Here is a 24,649-nt window from a genome sequence, read left to right as displayed (position 1 = left end):
GATCAAATTTGGCTTGAAAGGACTGACTTTGTCAACCCCTGCTTCATCCTCCTTGGAGGAAGGAGAAGGTGGGTAGAGCATGTGATAGAATCTAGCCAATCAGGACATCCAAAGAGATTTGGTTCAGGATTGACAAGTGACAGACATCAATTCAGAGTTGGAACCATTTAGAGTTGTCCCTCAATATCTTGGGACCTGGTTCTAGGGCCTCCCTCTGAAACCAAAATCCAGGGATGCTGAAGTCCCTTATATAGAAAGGCATACTATTTGCACATAACCTATTCTCCTTCCATATAGTTTATTTATATTTATTTATTTATTTTCGGGTACTGGGAATTGAACTCAGGGGCACTCAACCACTGAGACACATCCCCAGCCCTATTTTGTATCTTATTTAGAGACAGGGCCTCACTGAGTTGCTTAGCACCTCAATTTTGCTGAGGCTGGCTTTGAACTCACAGTCCTCCTGTCTCAGCCCACCTAGCCGCTGGGATTACAGGCATGTGCCACGGTGCCTGGCTTCCATATACTTTAAATCATGTCTAGACTACTTTATAATTCCTAATATAATGTAAATGCTATGGAGATAGTTGTTCTACTATATTGATTAGGGAATATAAAACAAGCAAAAAGTTCAATACAGATATGATTTTTTTCCCATATAGTTTTGATCTACACTTGGTTGAATCTGTGAATTCAGAACCCATGAATATGGATGGCTAACTGTATGTTTCATTGGTGGGAAAGAAAACCAGCCTGTGTGGTGGCAAGGGAGAGCCACACTGATGGATTCCAGGAACCAGTGATGTCTAGATTTTCAGTCTGTAAGACATGCTGTCTTTGCTGGTTCATTGGCGTCTGCCGCTTAAGAGTCCCGCCCAATACACACTCATGTGCGCGCGCGCGCGCACACACGCTCGCGCGCGCGCGCGCGCACACACACACACACACACACACACACACACACACACTAGCATAAGAAAACTTAAAACACCAAAACTTAGACAATGCACTGACACAATCTAGGAGACGGGGGTGCCAGAGCTGTATGTAGAAACCCCACAGCTACACTGCCTCATGAAATAGGACAGAATAGGACAGATGACAACTGATGGGGTGGGTGGGGAGAGAAAAGAAGATTCTTCTTCCATGCCCCTCTCGGCTCCCTGGTCCTGAGATCTAGGCAGAGTTTACCAGTTGAAAAATGGAAATGTAGGCGCTGATTTTTAAGAGAGTATACTAAGTCATTGCATTCACACTTCCATACTCACGCAGAGACGGTATGCCCACGGAACAAGAGAATTAAAAGACACGGAAGAGAGGCAACAATGGCACTACATCCTGGAAGGGACAGTCTGCCAATAAGACACAAAGCTACCGTCCTTGTTGGCGGGACCGATGCGGAGCAAAGTAGGCATGACGCTAACAGCTTCCACATGTCATGAGTGCACAGAGCCCACGAGAACCAGGAGGCTTTGGCAGCACAGTGCCACCTCAGTAGGCGAGACGTTCCCTGCAGAGGTCCTGCCACACGAGGGGATGAATGGGGCTTCACCGACTCAGCAGCTGTGGGCCAGAGGCCACATTAGCCCTGTTCCCAAGTGCATGGTTGGCCAGGGAAATGGACACACACACTGCCGGGACAAACACAGTCTCAAAAGGGCTTCCCTCATTTATAGATGGGCAAAGAGAACATGATTTACATGGGGCCTGTGAAAAAAGACTAGGCGAAAATGTAGTGCACACAACAGAGAGTCTCAATAGAGAGACCTCAATACAGAGAGCTTTCTACTTTTCATAGAAATGCAAAAGGTCAAAGCTGGCATGTTTAAGTGAGCCGAAATCACATACTTCCCTCCATCCAAAAATGTTCTAAGCTGATTGCAATTACGAAAAACATTTGCCTTCATATACAAAAACTAGCAGACAACAATAGTTGTGTTAGAGTGATGTGGTTACAGATGCTTGCAATCTGCTTTACAAGCATTAAGACTAGATAATGTTTTAAAATATACAGAAAAAAATCATAAGTACTGTTAAGAGAGACTGGTGACAACTGAAAAATAATTGTAACACATATAATCAAACAATTGATAACTTTAGCATATAAAAAGTATATTAAAAATTTCCCCCCAAAGCCACTGAAGACAACTAAGAAATATTGAAGAAATGGAAATGGAAAAATTTGTACTGGACAATCTCTAATGTCCCTGAAAATCTTATAGTTCTGTGCCTCAGCCTGGCTCAGACATGTGTCCTTCTCATACACTACACCCAGAGTTCCCTGGAAGAGACCCGCAGAGACAGGCAGTGGTCAGGACAATATTTAGTTTTAGAAGTTTTTAGTATAAATTATTTTAGTTTGAAACTAGTTGTTAGGTTTTGCCAGCTCTGATGCTTCTCCGCCATGTAAACATATAAGCTCAGGGAGAACATAAAGGGAGGCCTAGGCACTCATAATCATCATGTAAACTGTGAACGAGGATTCAATGTGAGACTGAAAAGCCCCACGTTTGTAATACGTTTGAACGGAGTTGCTGTAAAGCCACGATTTTTACACTTCATTTTTCTTGACATTGAACCATAATTAATGCTTGGAGTTCTGAGAGGGATCTTGGGACCCTTAGATCTTCGGGTGTTGTTGCTCTTTACTCTATCACAACATCCTGGTGATGTATTTATTTCTCTCTTCAGGAACGTTTAGGGGACACAGTATGGCTGCTTTGCAGACTAGAAACCACTTTCTTCCTCAGTTGTTCTCTTCGCTGGAAAGGAGTTCACCAGCTCTGGTACTGTTGTAAGAAACTCACAAGTCAAAAGCATCTATTCAGTTTTCCAATGAGGAACAAGTAAAGACATTATTTCTAAGTAGAACGGTGCAATGAGTTATATCCTAAAGAAAGGGATGGATCAACAATACAAATACCATCAATATATTCGGTGTCCCCTTCAAGAAAGCACCTGATGACACAAGTCCATCAGTTCTAATAGCCGGAAGTGCCAAGGGGACTGACAGAGGGAAGCCCTTGAGCTGCCAGGCTGCACCCAGGTTTATTTTAGACAAAATGGTCATTTTCCATAACAAGTCACACAGAAAGCCCTTCCCTGTTGAATGAAGCAGCCCTTCCACGCGCAGTCCTTTGATAGTGCCATAGGAAATTCTCCTCACTCCAGTTGGAAAATAACATCCCCAGTATGACCATTTAGAGAGGAAGTTCCAACCACAGGAGACAGACTAAACAACAGAATTCCTGAAAACACTGGAATCACTCATGCTAGAAAGGCAGACATCAGATTCGGCTTTGCTAGTGCCCAGCTTCTACCAGACAACAGGGAGATGAGTTCCTACTAGAGGTGGCCTCACCTGCAGGGGGAATCAGGTCCAGCCTTCCTTCAGGGAACATTCTGGCTGTCCAGGTGTCATCTGTACTACTGGGCTGAGTCCTTCTTAGCCCTTTTGTATCCAAAAGATCCCAGCAGGGGGGTCTATTTAGTTTTTGTGGGATTATGTAACAACAGCATGGGCATTACCTCCAAAAGGCCCCCATCATTAAGCACATGTGCTTCCTGGGTGCAAGAGCAGCCCACTTAGCAGCAGACAGCATGGTCTTGTTCACTAGGTCAGGTGAATTGCCTTCTATGTAGCTCGGAGGGCCTGGCCTGGGAAGGACAAAGTGCTGTTAACCCTAGAGGTGGCCACAGAAGTGGAGCAGAAGCACATGGGGCACTGAAAGGGAAGAAAAGGCCCAGTGGTATGAATAAGGCCTTGCTGCAGGAGCTGATTAAAAACAGAATCTGGGCCCTCCTCTCCCCTTAGGGATTAGAATCCCTAAGACAGGGACCTCTGAAAATATCCAGAGACTTTTCTGATTGCCACCACTTGGGAGAATGCTATTGGCCTCTACCCAGAGGCCAAGGATGCTGCTAAACATCCCAAGGTGACCAGGAGAACCCCTATCCCTGCCCCAGAACAAAGAATTACATGGTCCAAAATGTCAGCAGGGCCAAGGCTGCCTGCTGTGGAGGAGAGGGAGACCAAGCATTTGTGGTTTTACTAGTTTCCCAGGGCACACTGAGGTTTGAGAACTCTGCCCATGCCTTGGCAGCCAGCAGTCAGATCAGGGTGAGGGCCATGCATTAGCCCAAAGACAGTCATGGCCTCCTTTACAAATGTACTCATGGAGGCCTTTCACGATGGAACTGCATGCGTAAGTTAGCATCCAGTCCAGTTATCCCAAGCACTGCACCAGCATAGGCTGAATGACTCAGACATGTCAACTTCACTGCTGATTTTCCCACCAGTGCTTCAACAGCCTTGCTTAAACTGGCTCTTGGAGAGCATGTGTGGGTCTTCAAGTGCACCATGCTTCTGGGGAGGGCCTATCTCCAGCCTCCATTATCACTAGCTGATAATGGAAGAGGGTAGAGAATTCTAGACTCTGCATTTCGGCCACTTGGCATGCAATGCAACAGAAGAAAAAGATGTGAAAATGTTTAATAGAAACATCTTAACGGTCTTCTAATGCTCAAGAAAGTACATGTCAAGAGCCAATAATGCGTGGTCTCTTTTGGTGTCCCTAATCATCAGTCATGTTCTCTGGTCAGGCTAGATAGCTGGGGGCCTCAGTGTCCTTGCCCATTGTAAGGTTTAACTCACAAATCATCACAAGGATCACTGAGAGAATGTTGCGGAGACAATCTTTTAAGAAATCACAATGAAAAGAAATGATTGCTTGGAAGCAGAAGAAACTGACACCTTAGCATTAATGGGTTAAAAAGAAAATGTTTTCCTGTTGATGATAGGAGGTATTTATCCTTTTCTTGGAATAATTATAAACTTCAGGGCTGGAAGGACTCGGGAGAGACAAAGAAGCAGATTTTTCTTTCTGCATTGGAATTTAAAGTTTTAGATTTTTTTATTTTAAAGGAACAAAAAAGCTATAACCACAGTCATGTGAGATCCACCAATATTGCTATTTCCATTATAAACTAACTCTGTTTCTTGGGGTTATGTGGACCCCCTAAACAACTGAGACAGGCTTTGCTGTTTGGGGTGCTTGAGGCATGACTCTTTTTGCTCTTTGTACCAATTCTACTGTAATGGTTGTCTTTCTCCTGCACTTATGATTTCCAGGACATATTTGCATTTTTTATTTAAACTTTTATGTGCATTTATTTGATGGTGAATTTATCCCTGTACCACCCGTTTCTGTTTCTTCAGTTTCTTTTGGGAAATCTTTTTCTTGTATGATTCTCCTTTTCAGGTTTAGCAATAGGATCATCTCAACATGGCAAGGAGAGCTTCTGTATGGGATCTCCATGAGTTCTGTAAGTATGGCAGTACGTCTTGGCTCCTTTTTTCACCTGGATATGCTCAAATGACCAGAAAATGTACACCTAAAGTCTAACGTTCAGCATTCTCTCTGTGCTCTTAAGCATGCGCAGCAAAAAATTCAGTGCTCTTTTTTGGCCACTAACCCCATTCGGATCACTATTTGGCCTGGGCACACCCGCCAACTCCACATTGTAAAGCCAGAGTGGCACACATTGCTTCTTTGAAATGACATCTTTCAGATACTGGTGGCTTTTTGAATATGCATAACCCGATGGTCTGGGCCTCTGGATTTGTGTGATTTTATGGGGTATTCTGGGTCCAGAGAGTAGCAAATCATTTTCACAGTTGATCTCAAGACATCTACAGGCAGACAAACCTAAACCTTAATGTTGCCACAAATGAAATATTGCCCCTTGGCCCAAAATAACAAACTGTTTTCCTCTGCTTCCCTACAAGGGTTCACAAGAAGTCAATCTGGTGAAACAAATGGGCTCATTTTGTTGTAATGAAATTGAACATTAGTTATTTTTATGATGACTTTTATCATTCTACTCCATTAATGAAAACTTGAAAGCACGGTATTAATGTGCTCGGAGGTAAACGTTACCATCAGTTATGAAAATCAACCCAATCCCTTGATATAGGTTGAAATGAAATGTGAGGGTGAGAGCCAGGGAGATGGGTTGGGTTTTGCTTGGCTCACGCTCAGCCTGGTCGTGGAATCAGCTCCCCATCCCCTGCACTATGTGTGTGCCAAGTACTTCCTACTCAGTCACCCCTTTCCTCCTTCCTCCATCCTGCCTCCCTCCCGGCCTTCTTATTCATCTATTGGTTCAGTTCAAGAACAGAAGGGGCTGGACCTCACCTTCTTCTGTCTCTGGTACCTGACAACTGCTGACAAAGGCACCGTCACACCCATTGTGCTGATGGGGAAGCTGAGACGCCGAAGTGGTACACTTAGTCAAGGTCAGTACTTTTGCGAGTCTCTAGGGACCTCACCAAAGTCAGTCTCGTGGTTAATCACTTGACCCTGACTTGATGTCAATAAGTATTTTGCAGCACCCTATACTGTCTTACCAGTGTTTTATTGGTTATAACACTTAACAGGGCAGCACTGTTTTCTTTAATTAAGCAGGAGGACATGGGTAGAGAGTAACCAAGGTCATTTCTACGTAAACATAAGGCCCTCCAGGAATGCACCTCCTGTATTCTCAAGGGTCAGTCAGTCTCAGTGGGAATTCCATGGGAAATGCCTACTCATTTCTTCCAATGACCAAAGCTCAGACAAATGGACAGATTTCACTACACAACTCCTTTGGAAGAGGCCTCTAACACAAAGGCCACAGTCACTGGAGGTGTCCCTGAGGAATTTGTAAAAAAGAAAAACACAAAAACAGCCATAGTAAAGTACCCAGAAGAGGTACTGGGTGGAACAGTGCCCAGGCCACAAGCAACTCCTGGCTACAAAGGTTTCCTCTTTACCCTCGACCTTCGTCCTAGAACACGGTGTGTTCTACAAAGGCACACGACAAAAAGGAGTTGGGCAGCCCTGAAGTACCAACTCTGGGTTAGATCTCAGGGCCACTATGTTCTCAGTCTGGGACTTCCATTCCCACATCACTTCTTTATAAAAAGATTTACAGATACCCAAGTGACACAGCTTCCTCCAATGAGTGTTCTCACTGCCTCCCCAGAGTCTTTGATCACTGGGAGGAAGCCCAGCATATTCATGACAAGTCATTCCTTTGTGTGACTGTAATTAGTTGATTCTCTTCCTCTTCTTAATTCTACACCTACTGATGTATCACTTGGTTAAACAATAACACAAAAGCTGTGATCAATTACATTCATTACAGTATGCTCTAAATATTAGCATTGATGTGGAATTTCTGCTCCCATCCTAGGATCTTTCTTTTTCTCTGCAGGTAGCAAAATCCAAATACCCCTAACATGGTGATAACAGTGGTCAGTTTCTAATTACTCAGGAAAATATGCCTTTTTGTTTATTTTCATAGCCTGAGTCATTACACATGCTGAAAGGTGAAAGGACTCACCTCTAGAACTGTATTCTTTGCATCTTAGGTTGGAAGTGGGAAAGGTACACTGATTTTCTTGTCAAAGTTCATTAGCCTGAAAACATATGATAACATATTAAAAAAGGAGGGGAGCAGACAACTGGCATGAACATCTGGCACCCAGATGAGTCAAACACCCATCAATTATAAAGGAAGGAACTACCATTATGCCTATATGCATTTCTTTTTGGTACCAGGGATTGAACCCAGGGGTTTTTAAAACACTGAGCCACATCCCGAATCTTTTTTATATTTTATTTAGAGATGGGCTCTTGCTGAGTTGCTTAGGGCCTTGCTAAATTGCTGAGGCTGGCTTGGAACTTGTGATCCTCTTGCCTCAGCCTCCTGGGCCACAGGGGTGTGTCCCTGTACCCGCCCTATATGTACTCCAATAATGGTGAATAGCATCCTTGAAGTCCTCCTGTGTGATCAATCTAATCTGTTGTCTGAGGGCTGAGTTCTCTGCTCCCTGAGTCTAGCCCTGTTCTGGGTAGAGGAGGGAGGGAGGTTAGAATGTGTCTATCCCAAGTGGTTGGACACAGATTCCTTGGGAAACATTGATTAGTTTTATTCCTTCCTTGTTAACATAAACACAAACATAGAATGAGTAGTTACAAGGGAGAGGGACATGGTCACTTTTATTCATTTAGTATTCTCTCATTCCATTACATGAATCCAACTTGGCACCAAACACCAGGCTCTACAGAATTGTGAGGCTCTGGTGTTGCCTGGGGCCCATGCAGGTGGCCAGCCCTGGGGACTTCCTCTGCACTACCTGCCCACCTATCATTGGCCTGCCCCTGAGTCTCGCTGCAGCCTACCCAACTGAACCCTGTAACACCAGGGAAGGGAATGGCTTTGTCACTGACATCCAAGAGGGCAGCTTTCTACCAGTTGCTCTTCTTCCACCTAAACACACCATCTGGTCCATCCAGTTGCTTGTTTTCAGGAGGTGATGTGGGGGGACCAGGGGAGCTGCGCCTGCACCTCCCTTATGGAAGTCAGAGTATCTTAAGGCTGGGTAGCCTGGCTGCTGTCAGTAGTTGCTTCTTGAATTATTCTCATTCTGAATATGAGATTGTAGAGGACACAGAGTATGTAAGGAAATGTGCATTGCATTTAGTTTCAATCAGTCATTGGCTAAATTATAAATGCCTATTCATTCATTTATTTATTTATTTCTGTGGTGCGGGGGATGGAACCCAGCGTCTTGCACATGCTAGGCAAGTGCTCTACCACTGACCTTTGGCCGCAGCTCCTAAATGCCTTATTTAAAGACAAAAATTGATAATCACAAAAATATCCTCAAAAATCCACTCCCACCCAGAACACAGGAAGGGTGCATGTGTCACACACAGGGTGGGCTTCTGGGTTGCTCCTAGGGATGGGACTGCACGCCCTTCCACTAGACTGGCCAGGAAGCCCCCCGGGTGGGGCAGGACCTCTTTGGCAAGCCAGGTCTGGGGCAGCGTCTTCTTCTACCTAGAACAACTTTCTTGTAAAGTTCTGCCACATTTGGAGCTCCACACCTCCAGGGGGAACGCAGGCAGGAGGCACAGGTGGGGTGCAAGATTGGAACCCCAGGCTTCTTCTCGGCATGAACTGGGGTCATCTCTGAAAAAAACACTTAACTGCACTTCAGAAACAATGAATCTGGGCCAGCCCTAAATTTTGGAAAAGTCAGAATCAATCAGCTTGCTCTGTCAGATGGCTTCAGTCTGGTGTCATGGCATGTGTTTGGTTAAACCTCTTCCCTGTGTAGCCTGAGTCTCACTTGATGCATCTGTGATTCAAAAGCTTGATTCAAAGAGCCTTCAGACACAGGTGTTCAGCTCACTGGGGACACTGTGCACCAACTCAAAATGCAGCAGCCATTAGTGTCTGCTCTCATTATTTTCATGGCCAGGAAAGGCTAAACACGGACACATCGGAACAAGAACTCTTTTTGAAAAAAAAAAAAAAAAAAAAATGGTAATCGAAGACCCTCAACAGGGACAACATGTTCTGCCCTTCTGGAAGTAATCAGAAGGAGCAAGCCAAGCAGCCGATTAATGTTCTTACAGTCTTGCACGGCCAAGTGCAAGAGATCCGAAGGGTTGAAGGGGGTCCAGAAAGAGGACAAAATCAACTTGGTTCCACTGAAAGTGGAGTCAGGTCCAAGGGCTTAATATGTTTTAAGGGTTTTTGTTTTTGTTTTACTTCAACTAAGTTAGATTTCCTGACAAAATCTGATCAGTATGTAATCATCCTGCTACATCAAAGAGGTTCACGGTGCTTTGCATCAGCCATCCACGGGGCCGCGAGGCCCCCTGCCAAGTGGAGCTGCCAGATGCCCAAGGCCAAGGTCTGGACTGAAGAAATGTCCATGTGTCCCCTTCCTTGAAGATCCCTAGCAAGGGTTCCTACCCTTCTGGTCCTCTAATCACACAAAACCTGAGAAGTGGGAGTTATTTTACCCTGTGCCTATAAGAATAATAACAGAGTATATAGATATTTGCCCACTGAGTTCTGTCTGGGTTATTAAAATGCTCAAATATTTCCCAATCTTTCTCTTTCCAATGACTTCTTTATTTGTAAGATTATTAGTACTTTGAAAATATTTTAAAAGTATAAAGTTTCTACCCTACTAACATGAGCACATGATTTATAAGACTATTCGTTCATTTGCAGAAAATGATCTAGTTCTCACTTGCTGGGTTTACCCCCATGCTGATCTCTTTAAAAGCGGACGTACACCAAAGTCTCAATACCAGGACTGTTGTTACCTAAACTCACACCATCTAAGACATTGCTTACTGCCTATTTTCCAAGTGCGCTTTCAGAAGACAGGGACAGTGGCTTCCTGTAAGCTTCTGGGGTGTCCCCCACAGCAAGTCTGCTCCATCTTTGAAATCAGTCTCAAAGTACTTCATTTAAGCTGTCTGTGCCTGGGAAATTCATGGCAAAAGCTGATTTGGCCACATATTTAGAATTAGAAATTTAATATTTTGGGTTGCTCTGGTTGTTTTTGCTCTGGCTACTATCAATACTAAATCTAATGCTATTTGAATAAAGCAAAATGACATAACAATCACCTCGTTCTTGATAACAGATGATACCACTTGAGCACATGCCAACACCAAACCCAAGCCCAGTGCCACTCCAACTTGTTAAGACACTTGTTAAGAATAAGAGTTATTGCATCACAGACAGAGCCTTCTACAGGAGTAGCCATTGACAGAGAGTGGCGACAGGTTTAGATGTCCTCACATACTGGGGTCAAACATTTGCCTTTAGTAAAATAGGCATTGGATTAGATTCTAAAAATAAATGGCAGGAGTTCGTTCTGTGATTTCAGGATTCTCCAGTGAGTGGGTGGAGGTCTCAACCTAGTTAGGATACCATTAGCAACTGGATAAACTTCTGCAAAATGCTCTCCAAAATCATGTGGACTTGGCAAGATCGTGTTAAAAAAGAGGCTGGGCTGAGTATAATCATTTCTCGGAGGAAAGGTGAATAATTAGTGCCAAACTGTTGACATCGTGGAAAGTTCTATGCTTTGAAAGACTTGATAGTTTCTACAAAGCTGATCCCATCAGCACATTCCATTGCTCTTTCTTTTTTTGAAAGAAATTTATAGTACATGTTTTTTTCATTCTAGTTTCTAACTATTTATATCAAGTAGAAAAAGTAGGCAGCCATTCAGTCATGTGTCAGAATCCCTTAGGATCAAGGAACAGTCCCGAATACTGGAAGCAGGAACAATAAAAGGCCAAAACAATGGGCTGTATCAATTAAGCTCGGCAGAGAAAAACACATGTGTTGAAACAAAACATCTTAACACTTTAGCAATGGCTTTAAAATCCATAAGCTCATCCTGAGTCATAAAAAATAGGCCAAGCAGCTTGACAGAATGCAGATCTACAAGTAAAAGAGGCAAATGCTAGAATTAAAACCCCTAAATGCTAAACTCTTTTAGTAGTACAAATAAGTGAAATCTGAAGAATTATAAACTCATGCGGATATGTTTGGACCAAAAAAAAGGTAAAGGAATATCTGGCAAACACAAGCACACATTAGTCAGCTGGACACACAGCCCTGGGGAATAAAAGAATTTGACTAATATGCTTACTGAACAATGGTGTAGTAAAAATGAATAATTATCTCTGAAAAATTACCTCGCACTCAGGGGGATGTCTGAAAATTGGGAAAAGATCAACAACATGTGATAGTATGCAGAAGGAAAACAAAGAAGGAACAGTGAAAAATTAGTGTATGATGGAAGTAATTGTTGGTTTAAAAAACTGTAGAATATTACAGGGAAGTAAAATTTTAAATGTTCAGAAAGCCAGGGCTGAAAGAACAGAGAACAATTTGCATTTAAATTAGCAAGACAAGTTCATTTATGAGATTTTCTTGCAGACCCCACGCTGTTCCTGTAATTCAGAATGTAAAAGGAAGGGGATGGTGAACCCAATGTGGTGTCTTGGGCAAGATTTTATTTTTACTAGTAGGGCAAAGATACAGAGGGGAAAGAGTGCTGCTGAAAGGGACAGAAATCACAAACCAAGGTCATATGAAGCCCAGCAACGGGAAGGCGCTTCAGAGGTTTTCATAACAATCTGCCTCCACATTGATCTCAACATCTGACCCATGACCTGGGAGTGAGTATCACAACATTTACGGATGATGCTCATGGGAGGAATACCCCAGAAGACAGGAGAAGAAGTAAAAACAAATGGGGTTAGACACAGACACATCTTCAATTAAATAGCACGCATCTAAAACACAGATATGAACAAGTTGGAGAAATTTAGAAAGGAGCACAATTTAGAGATGAGAAAATGAAACAGGGATTCACTCTGAGCAGAGATGCCATAGAGGCAGGGAGGCAGGCCTCTGGTCTCGCCTCCACTTAAATTTATGTTCCTCTTTCCTGCTTCTGGAATAATCTGGAAAAGGTGAAAGCAAGTGGAAATAGCAGAAAATAACATTCAGGAGCAAGTCCTTTCTACATGCCTCTCATCTGCTGCTCACGGACACCCTGTCATTAAAGGCCATGGTCGGCGCCCTGCAGAGCAGACCTAGGCTCAGACTGTCCTGACTTCCCTGCTGTGCTGGCTTGTCCTGACATCTGAGGCCTTCACTGGTCCCTCCCATCTTCCTTCTGGCACCTGCCCTAATGCCACTTTCTCACCTGGCATTCTTACGTAAAACCGCATCTCTTTACCCTGGCTACTTTATTTCAAACCACTTATTCCATCTGATATACTGTATCTTTTCTTGCTTATTGCCTTCTCTCCGGTAAGTTTACTGCAGAAGCTCCAGAGCCCAGAATATGCCCAATATCCTGATATTTCATAGGTATGTGATAAATGTTTACTTCTAAGTTATAGTCTTCCCAGGAAGAGCGCTTTTGTTGTTGATGAATGAATATGCCTTTCTTTCTTTCTTTCTTTCTTTCTTTCTTTCTTTCTTTCTTTCTTTCTTTCTTTCTTTCTTTCTTTCTTTCTTTCTTTATTTTCTTTACTACTTAGTTTAAACTCTTTATTCAACTCCCAGGAGGTTACCTGGTTTAGAAAACAAACACTGAGGATCTTCCAAGAAGTGGGAAATGTCTTGCTGAATGTTTTTTCAGAACATTAATTTGCTTCCCCTGGACAAGGCAAACCTGTTTATGTAAAACACTTTTAATTCACAGAAATTCCCTGTCTCTGCTAAGTGTCAAACCAATGTTAAAGAATTTGAAGGCGAATCAAAGTATTGGATTCTATGGAGGTCCCCATGCCTCAATTGAACCCTCACCCTAAAAAAGAAAAGGAGAGGGACTTAAGTCCAAACAAACCAACTGAAGAGTGCTACATCAACTGCCCTGATGCTTCCTTAAATGACACTAAGCAACTGAATGGGAGATTTTAAAAAATCAAATCAACCATATTTCTTGTCATTCTGTAATTAAAGAAACAACACTCTAGTCACAGAAAACACTGTGTTTCTTAATCTCCTTCACTCCCTGGTCCTATGTTTGAGCCCCAGACACCAACCACTCTTACCTAGTTACCGTTAGGCTTCTAAAACCTCTGAAGTAGATTATAAGCATTTGGGGGACTCTCCACAGAGAATTAGCACCTCTCAGGAGTCTCATAATTCTTCTATGATTTTAAAACAATCCTAATTCCCTGATGAGTTGAGCTGCTGTCCTGAGAAGAAGCCAAAGAAGCCGAAAAATGGGCATCTCAGGGAAGACCCTCAAGTAAGTAGACATCAGTGCCGCTGCTGGAGAGCTCATGGGTGTCTTTTCCAATGAGAGAAGTGTACCGGGAATGAGGAAAGGAAGCTGGCTTGTTCAATAGCAAGATGGACAGGCAAAGCTAGCAGAACAACATGCCACCAGCCAGGAACTGTGCTAGGGCTTCACGTGCATGAGCTCACTTAAGTCCCCACGGGACCTCCATGGGGCTGCTATGAGGATCATCACAAATCAAAAGTCAAGGCAACTGCCCAAAGACATGTACCAGCGAGTGGCAGAGCCAGAGTTGGTCTGGCTCAAGTTCATGCTGTGATCACACTGCACGTCCCCAGTGACACCTCTGGCCCATCAGGGATTGTATCATGGGAAAGAGAGACTTCTACACTTCTGATGGTGATTGGATACATTTTCTATCAAAACAGCAGTGGGATCTTAGAAGAATTATTTCAGATGCACACACAATAGGAAATTCTTTGATCCTCTTTAATCTATCATCAATCATGAAACCCAAAATGTTTTTGGCGAACACTTTTAAAAAATATCTTTGGGACCTCTTATAGTCGGCTCTCCTGGGCTACTTCAGTGGGAAGGTAACTGTGCAAGCAAAAAATCTCCATCTTCAGCATCATTTTAACTGGTCAGAGAAATGAAAATAAATATTCTACTAGAAATGTTTAATCTATGAAGCAGTTACTTGTCTGGTTCAGAATCCTTCTTTGCCCTTCAACCTGTCCCTAGTAAATTACAGTCTGGAGCAACATGAACGCACACCCCAGTGATGCTATCTATCACCATGGCAACAAAGTGTGGTGTAGTGAGGGAAAAAAATAAAAACCTGGTCTTGCAATCAGGATGCCCACTTTCCAGGTTGGTTAGATCACTCAGAGGAGCTTCCTTCAACTCACTGAATCTAAGTTTTTCTCATCAACAAGATGGGAATTCACTGCTTTGCTGTGAATTTATTTATCATCACCATAGATAATGTTTATAGAATGCTTGCAATGTTCCAAGATCTACTGAGTGGTCCATGGGTATTACATCTAATTCTTATCCCTGTGAAGTAGGTACTGTCATTAAGAGTTCTGATTTAGGAATGAGAAGCTTGAGGTGTAGCTGAGGCTAAGTCATTAATCTAGCCAGGGTTACACAGCTAGTCAGTGACCAGCCAGGATTTGAACTCAGATTTAGATGGTTTTGGAGGCCACATTTTTAATGACTATAAACTGAAGCTGCTTTATGACAGGACTCTGCCCTTCCTTGTTGCAGCTGTTCTTTGTACATGAAACCTTTAGAATCACGTAAAAACCTTGAAATGCTACATTAAAATGTAACGCTTTATCACTGTCAGATGGCCCCAGGTTGCATCTGTGCAAAGCTGGCCAAAGAAGTGCCATGACACCATTCTCTGAGCATGCCCAGGAGGTCAGGCTCCTTCAAGGGACACTCAGCTCCTCATGGGTGACGTGCATGGTCACATGTCTCACTGTATCAGATCTATGGCATTGCTTTGCCTAAAGCTGTCAGTTGAAAAATTTAACAACTAGCTCCAGTTTTATTGCTTCCTGAGGACACATTTCATACAATAATGAACGCATTAACATTGTTTCCAACAGAACGTCATGACCTGTTCAAGGTCACATAGCCTATTACTGAGAGGGCTGAGTCATTTGAGTAAACTACTGTGCTTCAGTTTCTTCATCTATAAAATGGGAGGTTTGGTCTAGATCACCTCCAAGATCTCCTGAAAATCTAAATAGCTATTATTCTGGGCCACAGACTCCACCTGCCAAACAGCACGCTGGGCTGAGTCTTCCTCTTTAAGTGGAGGAAGCGGGAAGCTGGACAGGAAGGAGGAAGTAGGAGCCACAATGTCAAGGTAACTAGAAATGAGCTGAATAGCTGAGGAATGACTCCTGGGGAGGAGGAGGTAAGAATCAGGCAGGTCTGATCAAGGTGCCTAAGAATCTGCTGGGCAGGTAGGTATGGGCCTCATCTGCTGCCAAATGGCTCAGGTCAAGAGGCCAGACTTCACCTAACACTCCTTTCTCAGGTCAGAGAGCTCGCCTGCTCTTCAGTGAGAGTGGGAGGAAGGCGCTCAGTGGCTTCAGCAATTCCACTTTTCGGATCTCAGTCCACACATGCTCTCTGTGGATGAAGTTGAGTTATTGCCAAGTTTCATCAAATCTAAGACTCCATCTATTATAAAATGTACCATTATTTTACAGGTCACCAGGATTAAAAAAAAAAAAAAAGAAAAACACAGTCAATTTTCTTTATGTTCAGCCTCCTTTCAGAGATATTAAAGTTTGTCTTAGGATTGATAAAATACTTTCTTGTAACTACTGACCATTACTAATAAAACTCACAATTTAAGGTTTCCTATGGGCTCAACACTGTAATAAACACTTTAGATGATTTTATTAAATACTCATGACAATTGGTACAGTAGGTGTCGTCACTCCTGGGACAAGAAAAATTCAGAGGCTAAGAAATTTGGCCCAGGTTGCCCAGTGGGCAAAGATGGTATAAGGGTTCTGAGTGTGCCCGCCTCCAGTATGTGCCTGGTCACTCATTCACAAGGTCATCTCACCTCCAGCCTTGCAATCACTTGGTCATGGTCGTCAGGGTGACCAGTGGACTCACTTGTTGTCTTAGGGCCCTGGTCCCTTCCTCTCCTACTGCTGTGGGCAGAGCTGCTAATGATGGAAGCGGGTGGGGAGGATGCGCAGCGCCTTAGGGAGACTGTTCCGGCTGACTTTGCGAGTCACACAGGAGAAATGGGCTTCGAAGGGCACCAGGTGCTGCTTCTCTAGGAAACTCAATGGGAAGAACACAAGGGGCTCAGGAGGAAAGCTGAAGCTGCGACTTGAGAGCTGGGGCAGGAAGCAGGCCTACTGCAAGACTGAAGGTCATGGGTTCCAGGGTTCTGGCATGCGTGTGCCCCTCCCAGATGAGGCGAGGGGTCCTACCAGTATGGCATCCTTTAAATGAATGTCTTAAATGATTGACATTTCAGGTTTGGCAAACCTGGCTCCTCCCAAGCCCATCCCTATGCCAGCAGGGGTGGTGGAGAGTGGGGTGGCCGTGGAGAAAGCAGAAGGACAGAGGGGGACATGTGGGCACGTAAACGAAGGATATTCCTCTTTTCTCTCCTCAAAAGGGAGTATGACTAAGAGAAAAGGATGTCTGTTTCTTTGGCCTCAAAGTTTTACTTGGCCTGTAAAAGTGGGCCATTTCCTGCCCCATTCCTTCCAAGACCAACCCCGCAGACTGACAGTAAGAAATGTCCTCCATTAACTTGGAAACCCTTGTGTTCCTACGCCAAGAGTTCAGAGGGCTTGTTTCTCAAGCCGCCGTCTCCAAAGTGTCAGGAATGTGGGGAGACTTCACTAGAATGCCTTTTTCCTAGCCTTTAAAAACATTATAATGCATGTCCTGTATATATATTATATATACATATATATATTAATGCAATAGTACGTGTGTGTAATCTATTGATAACTAAACATATATATGATTATAAATCAATGACTATGACTATATATATACAAATACATATAAATATACATATGTATAGGTAACTATACATAACTACGTACAAATAGATAACTATATACATGACAGGCATATGAACAAGTAGCTTTATTGATATAGGTCTATGATCAAAAATTTGGGAGATCGCTCACTCTAGGGAGAAGACATTTATCTTTAGGTCCTCCCCTTTAAGTTCTTGGTGACCAAGTCATCAAAAACCCTCACCTCAGGTAAAACTGCAGTTAAATTCATAAACGTTTCCATATTCAAGATTTTGGATCATTCCTTCTTAATAATTCCCTCAACTTGAATGTTAAATTAAAATCATTGTTTTACTTTTCTCTTTCAGTTTTTAGTCTAGTATTTGCAGTTTTCCAAAGCCAGATTCCTCAAACTCTAACTCAAGAACTCTTCTGTATCCGTGGCATATAAAGAAGAAAGAGGAAGAGGAGGAAAGATTTAAGAGATATGCCAAATGATTTCAAGATCGTATTTAGCTCAGGATTCAAAGAAAGTATGGTCAGAAAAATTATGAGACTACAGGGAAATTTTGAACTGACTGGTTTGATATTGTTTGGGTGTGAGATTAACATTGAAGTCACATTTCTTAAGAATTTATCCTTCGGAGATTAAATGCTGGATTTTTTTGCAGATAAAATGATAAGATGTTTTCGTCTGGCTTCAAAACAATTCAAAGGGATGTAGATGAAACAAGACTGGCCATGTAGAAGACGGTTGTAAAGTACGTGAACGTTCCTTACGCTCCTATTTTTGCATTGTGTGGAATTTTCCATTATAACAAGTTAAAATGAAGAAGAAAACAGATCAATCAAACATGAATCGGTGAGACTTTCAAAGAAAGCTCAACCTTGCCCTTTCACCTGACACAGTTGTGGGACTAGACAGGAACCATTTGCCACGCACAGCAATGTGGGAGTGAAATGGCTGGGGTTTGATGGGGCAGGAGTTTGCCAAGGGAGAACAGTTTCCACCAGAAAGTGGAGCGTTTGGAACTGGAATTTCCTCCCTGCTGGCAAAAGGGAACTTGTTGACTCTTAAGGAGAAAAAATAAGACCTTGAAACAGGATCATGATGCTCTTTGGACATCAAAGAGTCATTACAAAGCAGCATTTTGATGAGTGCAGTGTAAATAATCAGGAACATGCAGCTTCAATTTCCTTCAAAATACACAAGTCTAAAAAGTTAAGGGAAAATGTCCCATGAAAACACATGCCGAGCTGAAATGCTTCTAAAGACATTGAGCGAGTCACTGAACCCAAACGAGCCCTGGCTTTGTCCCCCAAGAATGGACCTCAATCCTGCTGGAATATGGTTTCTCCGCCTCACCCCATTTCCTTCGTAAACTCTGCCTCTTGCCTAATCCAAACTCGACTTCAGATGCTCAAAACATATGACAAGAAAAATCCAGAGATCTGTAGCATTTTTTTTTTTCTATAAAATATTGGTGGAAAAGGAACAAATTCTTTGAGACTCAATTTGGAAAACATTTACCGGCAAATCCATAAAGCTCCCCTGGTTTGTTTGAAAGCACCAGGAGGTTAACACAGTGAGACGAAGGGAGGGAAACAGGGCTGAGGTAATACCACTGCATTCTCATTAGTCCTCCCTGCACTGGCTCACGGAAGAAAGAGACCAACTTTAAGCAGGCAGGCATGCCTGTGTGGATCTCCATGAGGATAAAGCGTTCAGACAGACGCTTTCCCAGTGATGTAGCTCATGGTCCGACACCTGGCCCAAGTCTGGCTGAAGTCAGCAAAGGAGGAGGGGAGTTTGGCTACAAGGCCTTGAACTAGAGAAGCCTGAAAGCCCAGAATGCCCAGCTGGGTTTGATTTAAGGCTGTCTTTGAGCCGTGAGCCCCAAAGTAATGTCCTTGTTGCATGGAATCAGTGCCAATTGTCAGAGGTGTGTTCTGCAGGTTGGTTTGGGAAAGTTCTCCTAGAGAGAAGTGGTGAGGTTGGAATCCTTGACCCTAAGACACTTGATGAGTGCTGTGTGCCCCTGACTCCTGGGGCTGACCCCAGTTTGCAGGAAGGACGCACACAGAGTCCCCTCCACCCCCCACACACAACTCCTGCTGCTCTTGGCAGTTTCTCCTGGAGTCTCCTTGTACAACCCTGAATGATTCAAGTTGCAGAACTAGAATCACTCATTTTCATTTTCCAAGTACAAAACTCCAGTGGGAAGAAGCCATCCCTACTGGGAACTTCGATGTCACAGGGGTTAGGGAATAAAGTGTAATTTTTGTCTCCAGATTCTGGCATGAATACTGTTCATAGTGATTCCGCTTACAAACCAAAAATGTTTATCTGACTCTAAGCTAGATAGAGAGCCGGCATTTCCTGGCTTCCTGAGAAGTCACACAAAGCAGTAGCGCTAGTTTCCGGGACTGGTGATCCTCCAGCAGTCACGCTGAGCTGTCCTGTAGATAACCATGTCCCTACAATGAAGGACGGATATATACTTGCAAAAGCAAGGTCCCAGCTTACTATGCACCCACTCAAAGCTCCTTCGGTCTGCCCCATAGGCACAAAGGTCACAGCACCCACCAGAAGTGACAGTGGAAAGTATTTTCAAGGGTAACGAGAACTAGGAATTCAAAAAGTGGAGGAAATAAATATTTAAAAATTGCAGTATTTTGTAAATGGCTCTGGTTGGTTTTCTGGGTACACCATAAAATGCATCACATACTGCACCCCCTCCCAACACTAGAGTTTTTCCCAAGAATGTTTGTTAAACTAAATATTTAAAAGTACAGGAGATCACTGATCAGGACAATGGCAATCTTACTTATTCAAGTACAGAGCTGTGTTCTGAGACGCCTGAGTTGCGGCTAGCTTGGATTGTGATGAGCAAGATCCATGCTCCCCACCATAGAAACCAAACCAGAGTCTCCTTCATCACGGTTTACAATGCTTACAAATTGGCTAAGATGTGAGGCAAATCCACGTCGCTCAGTTCAACATAACTAAGTGAGTGCAGAGCTTTGCATGTGACACGAACATCTCTCGAGCCCTCCTAAGGACTCACCAGGTAGGGTGGAAAGAGAACGCTCAGCACAGAGGACACACTGCTAGCTGGAGGGAGGGGGTCTTGAAATGTAGTGCCAAAGAATCACCTGGGGACTCGTCTGGCCTGGTAGTGGTGAGCCCCATATGAGTCACCCTAAGAGCTCAAGGAGCAACATAATGGCCCCAGCCCTAAAGACCCTAGTTTTACTGGGGTTTAAGGCTTGAGAAGTTGAACTTGAAAAACAAAATCAGCCCCCAATTCTGATGGGGTGGTCCTCAGAACCTACACCTACAAGTTCTCATATGCCTGGCCCTACATTGACCAGAAACACGAGGAGGTTTATTTCCTAAATTTCTTTGGGATCTCTTTCAGAAGGAGAGTTGGTGAGGGCCTGTGGGGAAGAGAGCCGGCCTTTTCCCCTTGTCTTGCTCTCTGCATACTCTGGAGCATCCCAGACCCCTGCCCCTTAAGTGGTGGACTGGACTCCACACCAAAGGCTCTAGTTTAGGCTGCTTCTGTCAACTCACTCTCCTTTGAATCAAGGTCCCAGGTGACAAAGGTCATGTTTAGAGAAGGAGCTGCCCAGGGTCCTGGCCCTTAAGATCAAATCAAGCATGCAGAAGTGATCTGTTGACTGGGACAGGATGTCTTTGTTTTGAATTGAAATTATTTTAGATTGAATTATTGAATATTATATATATGTATATATAGAGAGTAATTTTTGCTTTCCTCCTGCAGAGTTTGAGAACCCTGGACTGCATGCTAAATTTGGATCTGTTTCCTGCTAGCTCCAGTGTTCTACCTGGGCCTCAGGGAACAGAAGTGAGTGCCTTGTTAGACAGAAGGGAAGATGCAAGGGGGTCTCTGGCTCTGCAAGCACAGGGACACAGGGCAAGTTTCACCCAAGGTCAGAACTCAGAGCTCAGATGAGAAGAGAAGGAAGCCTGGCAAATCCACTGAACTCTCCTGCCTTCAAGATCCCAGTGGCCCATGGTGGATAAAAGAAGAATCTCTCATCTCAGGGACACACAGTCCCATTTATTGCTTGAAGTCGTTTTTCAAAGTTTTGGTGACAACCACAGCCACACCCCAACCTTTCTGCCAGTGTTCTTTACCCTGCCTGAAATGCTTTCTCTCCTGCCCCTGATTCTGCCCAACTGAGCCCAATACATCTAACTCCAGCTCAAACCCCAAAGATTTCTAGGAGCTGGAGGTGGACAATCTTCACCTCCTTTCAATGTACTACCTGCATTAATGCTGAAAGGTAGAGTCCCCAAAACAAATAAGCTGTCTCCAAGGACCTAGCTCTATTTATCAAGCGTTAATTGAGCAGCTACCGTGCTAGACAAATTGGTTAGACTAGCTAATTACAAAAGAGGCACTGGCTGTCACCACCTAGTCATGGGGGGCATCACCATCTAAATGTGACAAGTCATGTGTTTCTAATCAGGGTTCCATGAACTCTGTTTAGAGTTCCTGTTTTCATTTGCCTACTGACTCTAATTCATACCAATTCTTGCTATTTTTACCTGTCTGGTTAACAAGGAGGAGTACAATTTTGTAAATGCTCCAAACACTGAGGTACACACATCAATACTTTTTATGTGATCCCTAGAAACTGTACGCACTAGTCTGCAATCCTCTCTCCACGCTTACTAACAACAGGAGTCAGAAAAAATATTTATTTTAGAGGTTGGGGACATGAATCATTTCATCTCATAAAATGGACATAGGTCGTACAGAAAAATGTCTTTGTTTTAGAGAGGTATAGTGAAGTACTTCCGGGTGAGATGTCATGATGGCTACAATGTACTCCAGACAATTTTTTTGGCAAAAAATAAAATAAATGAAACAAATGAAGCTAATTAGTCATGGTTAAATTGAGGGGATGGGAATATGGGCGTTCATGGCATGGTTCTGTATTCTCCATATGCTGAAAAATGATCAAAAATAAAAATAAAATGGGTATGTGTGTCTGTCTATCATCTATCTATCTATCTATCTATCTATCTATCTATCTATCTATCTATCTATCTATCTATATTGTGCATAGGGTTTTTTCCCCTTTACTGATATTATACCTGTTTTCAGGTGTGGAGACTCTTGCATGGCCCAATAAAGGGACGATGTCTGCTCACAAGTATAAATACCCCGTGGGGGAGGCAGAGCTATTCATGGCAGCTCTGTTCTTAACTGCTCTTTGGGTTCTATTTATGGAAGGAAGACACATCTATTGAGAAAAAGCCAAGTACAAAAAAATCAGCATTGGCACAGAAGCAGGGAGGGAAAAAAAAAAAAAAAAAAAGCTGTGTGGGGAAGCACTTCACCCAGGAAGGTGGTGTTTTCCTGGTTCAGTCACAGCCAAGCGGGAGCTGCCGGCGGGGCAGCGTGTCCCAGCGCGTCCCGCAGAGGGAGAATGAATTCCTCCCAACGGACAGACCAGCCAGGAGCAGACTGAGGTCCCACCCCAACACCCCGACACACAAGCACAGGCAGGCAGCAGGCAGGGCAGGAAAGGGGACTCACAGTTCCGAATACAGGAAGTGCAGGTTGCCCACATTGTCAATGTAGTTGGCAGGGCTGAGCCAGGGCAAGACCAGCAGCAGGAGCGCCTTCATCTTCCCGGCTGGGCACCGCTTCCTTCCTGCCACCTTCTCTCTGACAGCTGCAGGGCTGTGCCAGCCCAGCCCCTTTAAGCAAACCTGTTCATGTCCCCACGATCAGTAGATCATAACGAATCTGACTTAGACCTTTAGACTAAGCCACACTATAAATCATGGGCCTGTAAGAGGATTATGTCCTCTGATTCTCAGATGAGGAGATGGGAGATTGGAGGGACCCACCATGGTTGGCGAGAGGGCTTAGGCAGAGAGCAGGCAGGCTGATGCCCGGCAGAGGGCCCAGCCCCCCTGCAGGATGCGGACTGGTTCTTGGGGAGCAGCTGGTACATTTACATCACTGGCCTGGAGCTGCCAGGCTGGGGGTGAAACCGTGTCGGAAGAGGGCAGAAGTGTGGCACATTCAGACCCCACAGTGTGAACAAGCAAAGAATCCAATCTGTCCTGCAGCCTGCCAGAGCAAGACACCGGAAGAAATTAGCATCTTTGGAACACAGCCTGGAGGGCCGAGCTCAAGTGAGTCTCCGACCCTGTGACGCAGGAGTGGCTTAAACACTGGCCAGCTCCCCCTCCCGAGCACTGCACGTCTATTTAGAATCTGTATTGATGACATTTTACCGAGCACACCATCCTGACTACACTGACGTGTGAGAGATGGGATACTCCCTTGCCGATTGAAAAAATTGGTTCTGTAGAGGAATTGTGTCCTTCTCTTTGAGAATGACAAGCACCTGATAGGCATGAAGTTCTGTCCAAGCAACAGAATCCTGTCCTGTGAGGAAAGTTGCCACCGTTCCTCCCCCTCCTCTGTAAATGGATGAAGCTCTGTCACTAGCTGCATGACCCAGCGTCTTTCATTGAAGCTCCTGAGTCTCAGTGACCTCGTCTTTGTAATGGGACTAGCAGTACCTGGTCCAGCAAGGACGGGGCCCCATCATCTCCTCCAGCTTGAGATCTACACGTGGGGCCATGGCAGTTGCCCTCCGGGACTTCTTTGTGTGTCCAGGCTCTGGAATGAATGCCCCAGACGCCCCCAGAGTCCCTCCTTCTATCCCATATTTAAGAAGATTAAGCTCCATTTTACCAAGTTGAGGATTAAATCTTAATAGAGATGGCTCACAGGGATAATTACATTAATGACAACCAAGAAGTCCTGGCAAACTACATTTGAGAGGAAGAAGACCAGAGAAGTCTGCGGGATGAGACCAACTGCGATCAGCATGTAACTAGAAATTTGACATCAGAGTTCTGCAAGTACCTGAGGAAGTAATCAAAGAGTTTAAATACAATAGAGCCCTCAATGGTGCAGATTGAACTTCTATAATTTAGATCAAAGATAAGCAATCTTGATAACGATGATATGTAATAATTTCTAATATTGTTGAGGCCCGAATTTGAATTGTATTCCAATATGGCTGGGATGCAGGTGTGAGTCAGAGATGGTGAAAATCAGTAAAAAGGAGGTCAGGTTTGGTATTCGGGTACTGGAGTCAGAGAAGCTTGAGCTTCTGCCACATACTAGCTGTGTGACACTGGGTAAGTTGCTTAACCTCTCTGAACATCTGTGTCCTCTTCTATAAAAGAAAGACAATAATAATAGCACTTAACTCAAAGAATTGTAATGGTGGTGGAATGAGATTCTGCTGGTAAAGAACAAAGGCCTCACTGAATATTGTTATAAATAGTTATTAATGATAGGGAATAAACCTAGCTGGCACCTACCTCCAAAAGGCTTATTATTCTCTTCTTATCCCTTTTTTCCTCCTATACTATTAGGAACATAGCATGTAATAGTCTTTTCCTGAAAGTGGAGTCCCACAAAGTCCT

At 43.8% G+C, this 24,649-nt stretch overlaps 1 protein-coding gene and 1 pseudogene across 5 annotated transcripts in view; both read right to left on the bottom strand.

Annotated features, from left to right (window-relative positions):
• LOC306669896 (DGAT1/2-independent enzyme synthesizing storage lipids-like) overlaps positions 1-24,649 on the bottom strand; it is a 497,646-nt pseudogene that overhangs the window by 373,324 nt on the left and 99,673 nt on the right. The gene's annotated exons all lie outside the window — the stretch shown is intronic.
• LNX1 (ligand of numb-protein X 1) overlaps positions 1-24,649 on the bottom strand; it is a 159,407-nt gene that overhangs the window by 57,216 nt on the left and 77,542 nt on the right. The window contains exon 1 of one of the 4 annotated variants that reach the window (XM_079154036.1): positions 22,731-23,496. The exons of the other annotated variants lie outside the window; for them this stretch is intronic. Within the exon in view, the coding sequence (XP_079010162.1) occupies positions 22,731-22,822 (92 nt within the window). The 5' untranslated portion in view covers positions 22,823-23,496. Of the gene's footprint in view, positions 1-22,730; positions 23,497-24,649 lie in introns of those variants that run through there. 4 annotated transcript variants of the gene reach the window in all.

The sequence above is a fragment of the Sciurus vulgaris genome (assembly GCF_902686455.1).
Source record: "Sciurus vulgaris genome assembly, chromosome: 9".
In the NCBI taxonomy this organism is placed as follows: Eukaryota; Metazoa; Chordata; class Mammalia; order Rodentia; family Sciuridae; genus Sciurus; species Sciurus vulgaris.
The sequence above is the reverse complement of the archived record's forward strand: the minus strand, read 5'-3'. Positions and strand labels throughout refer to the sequence as shown.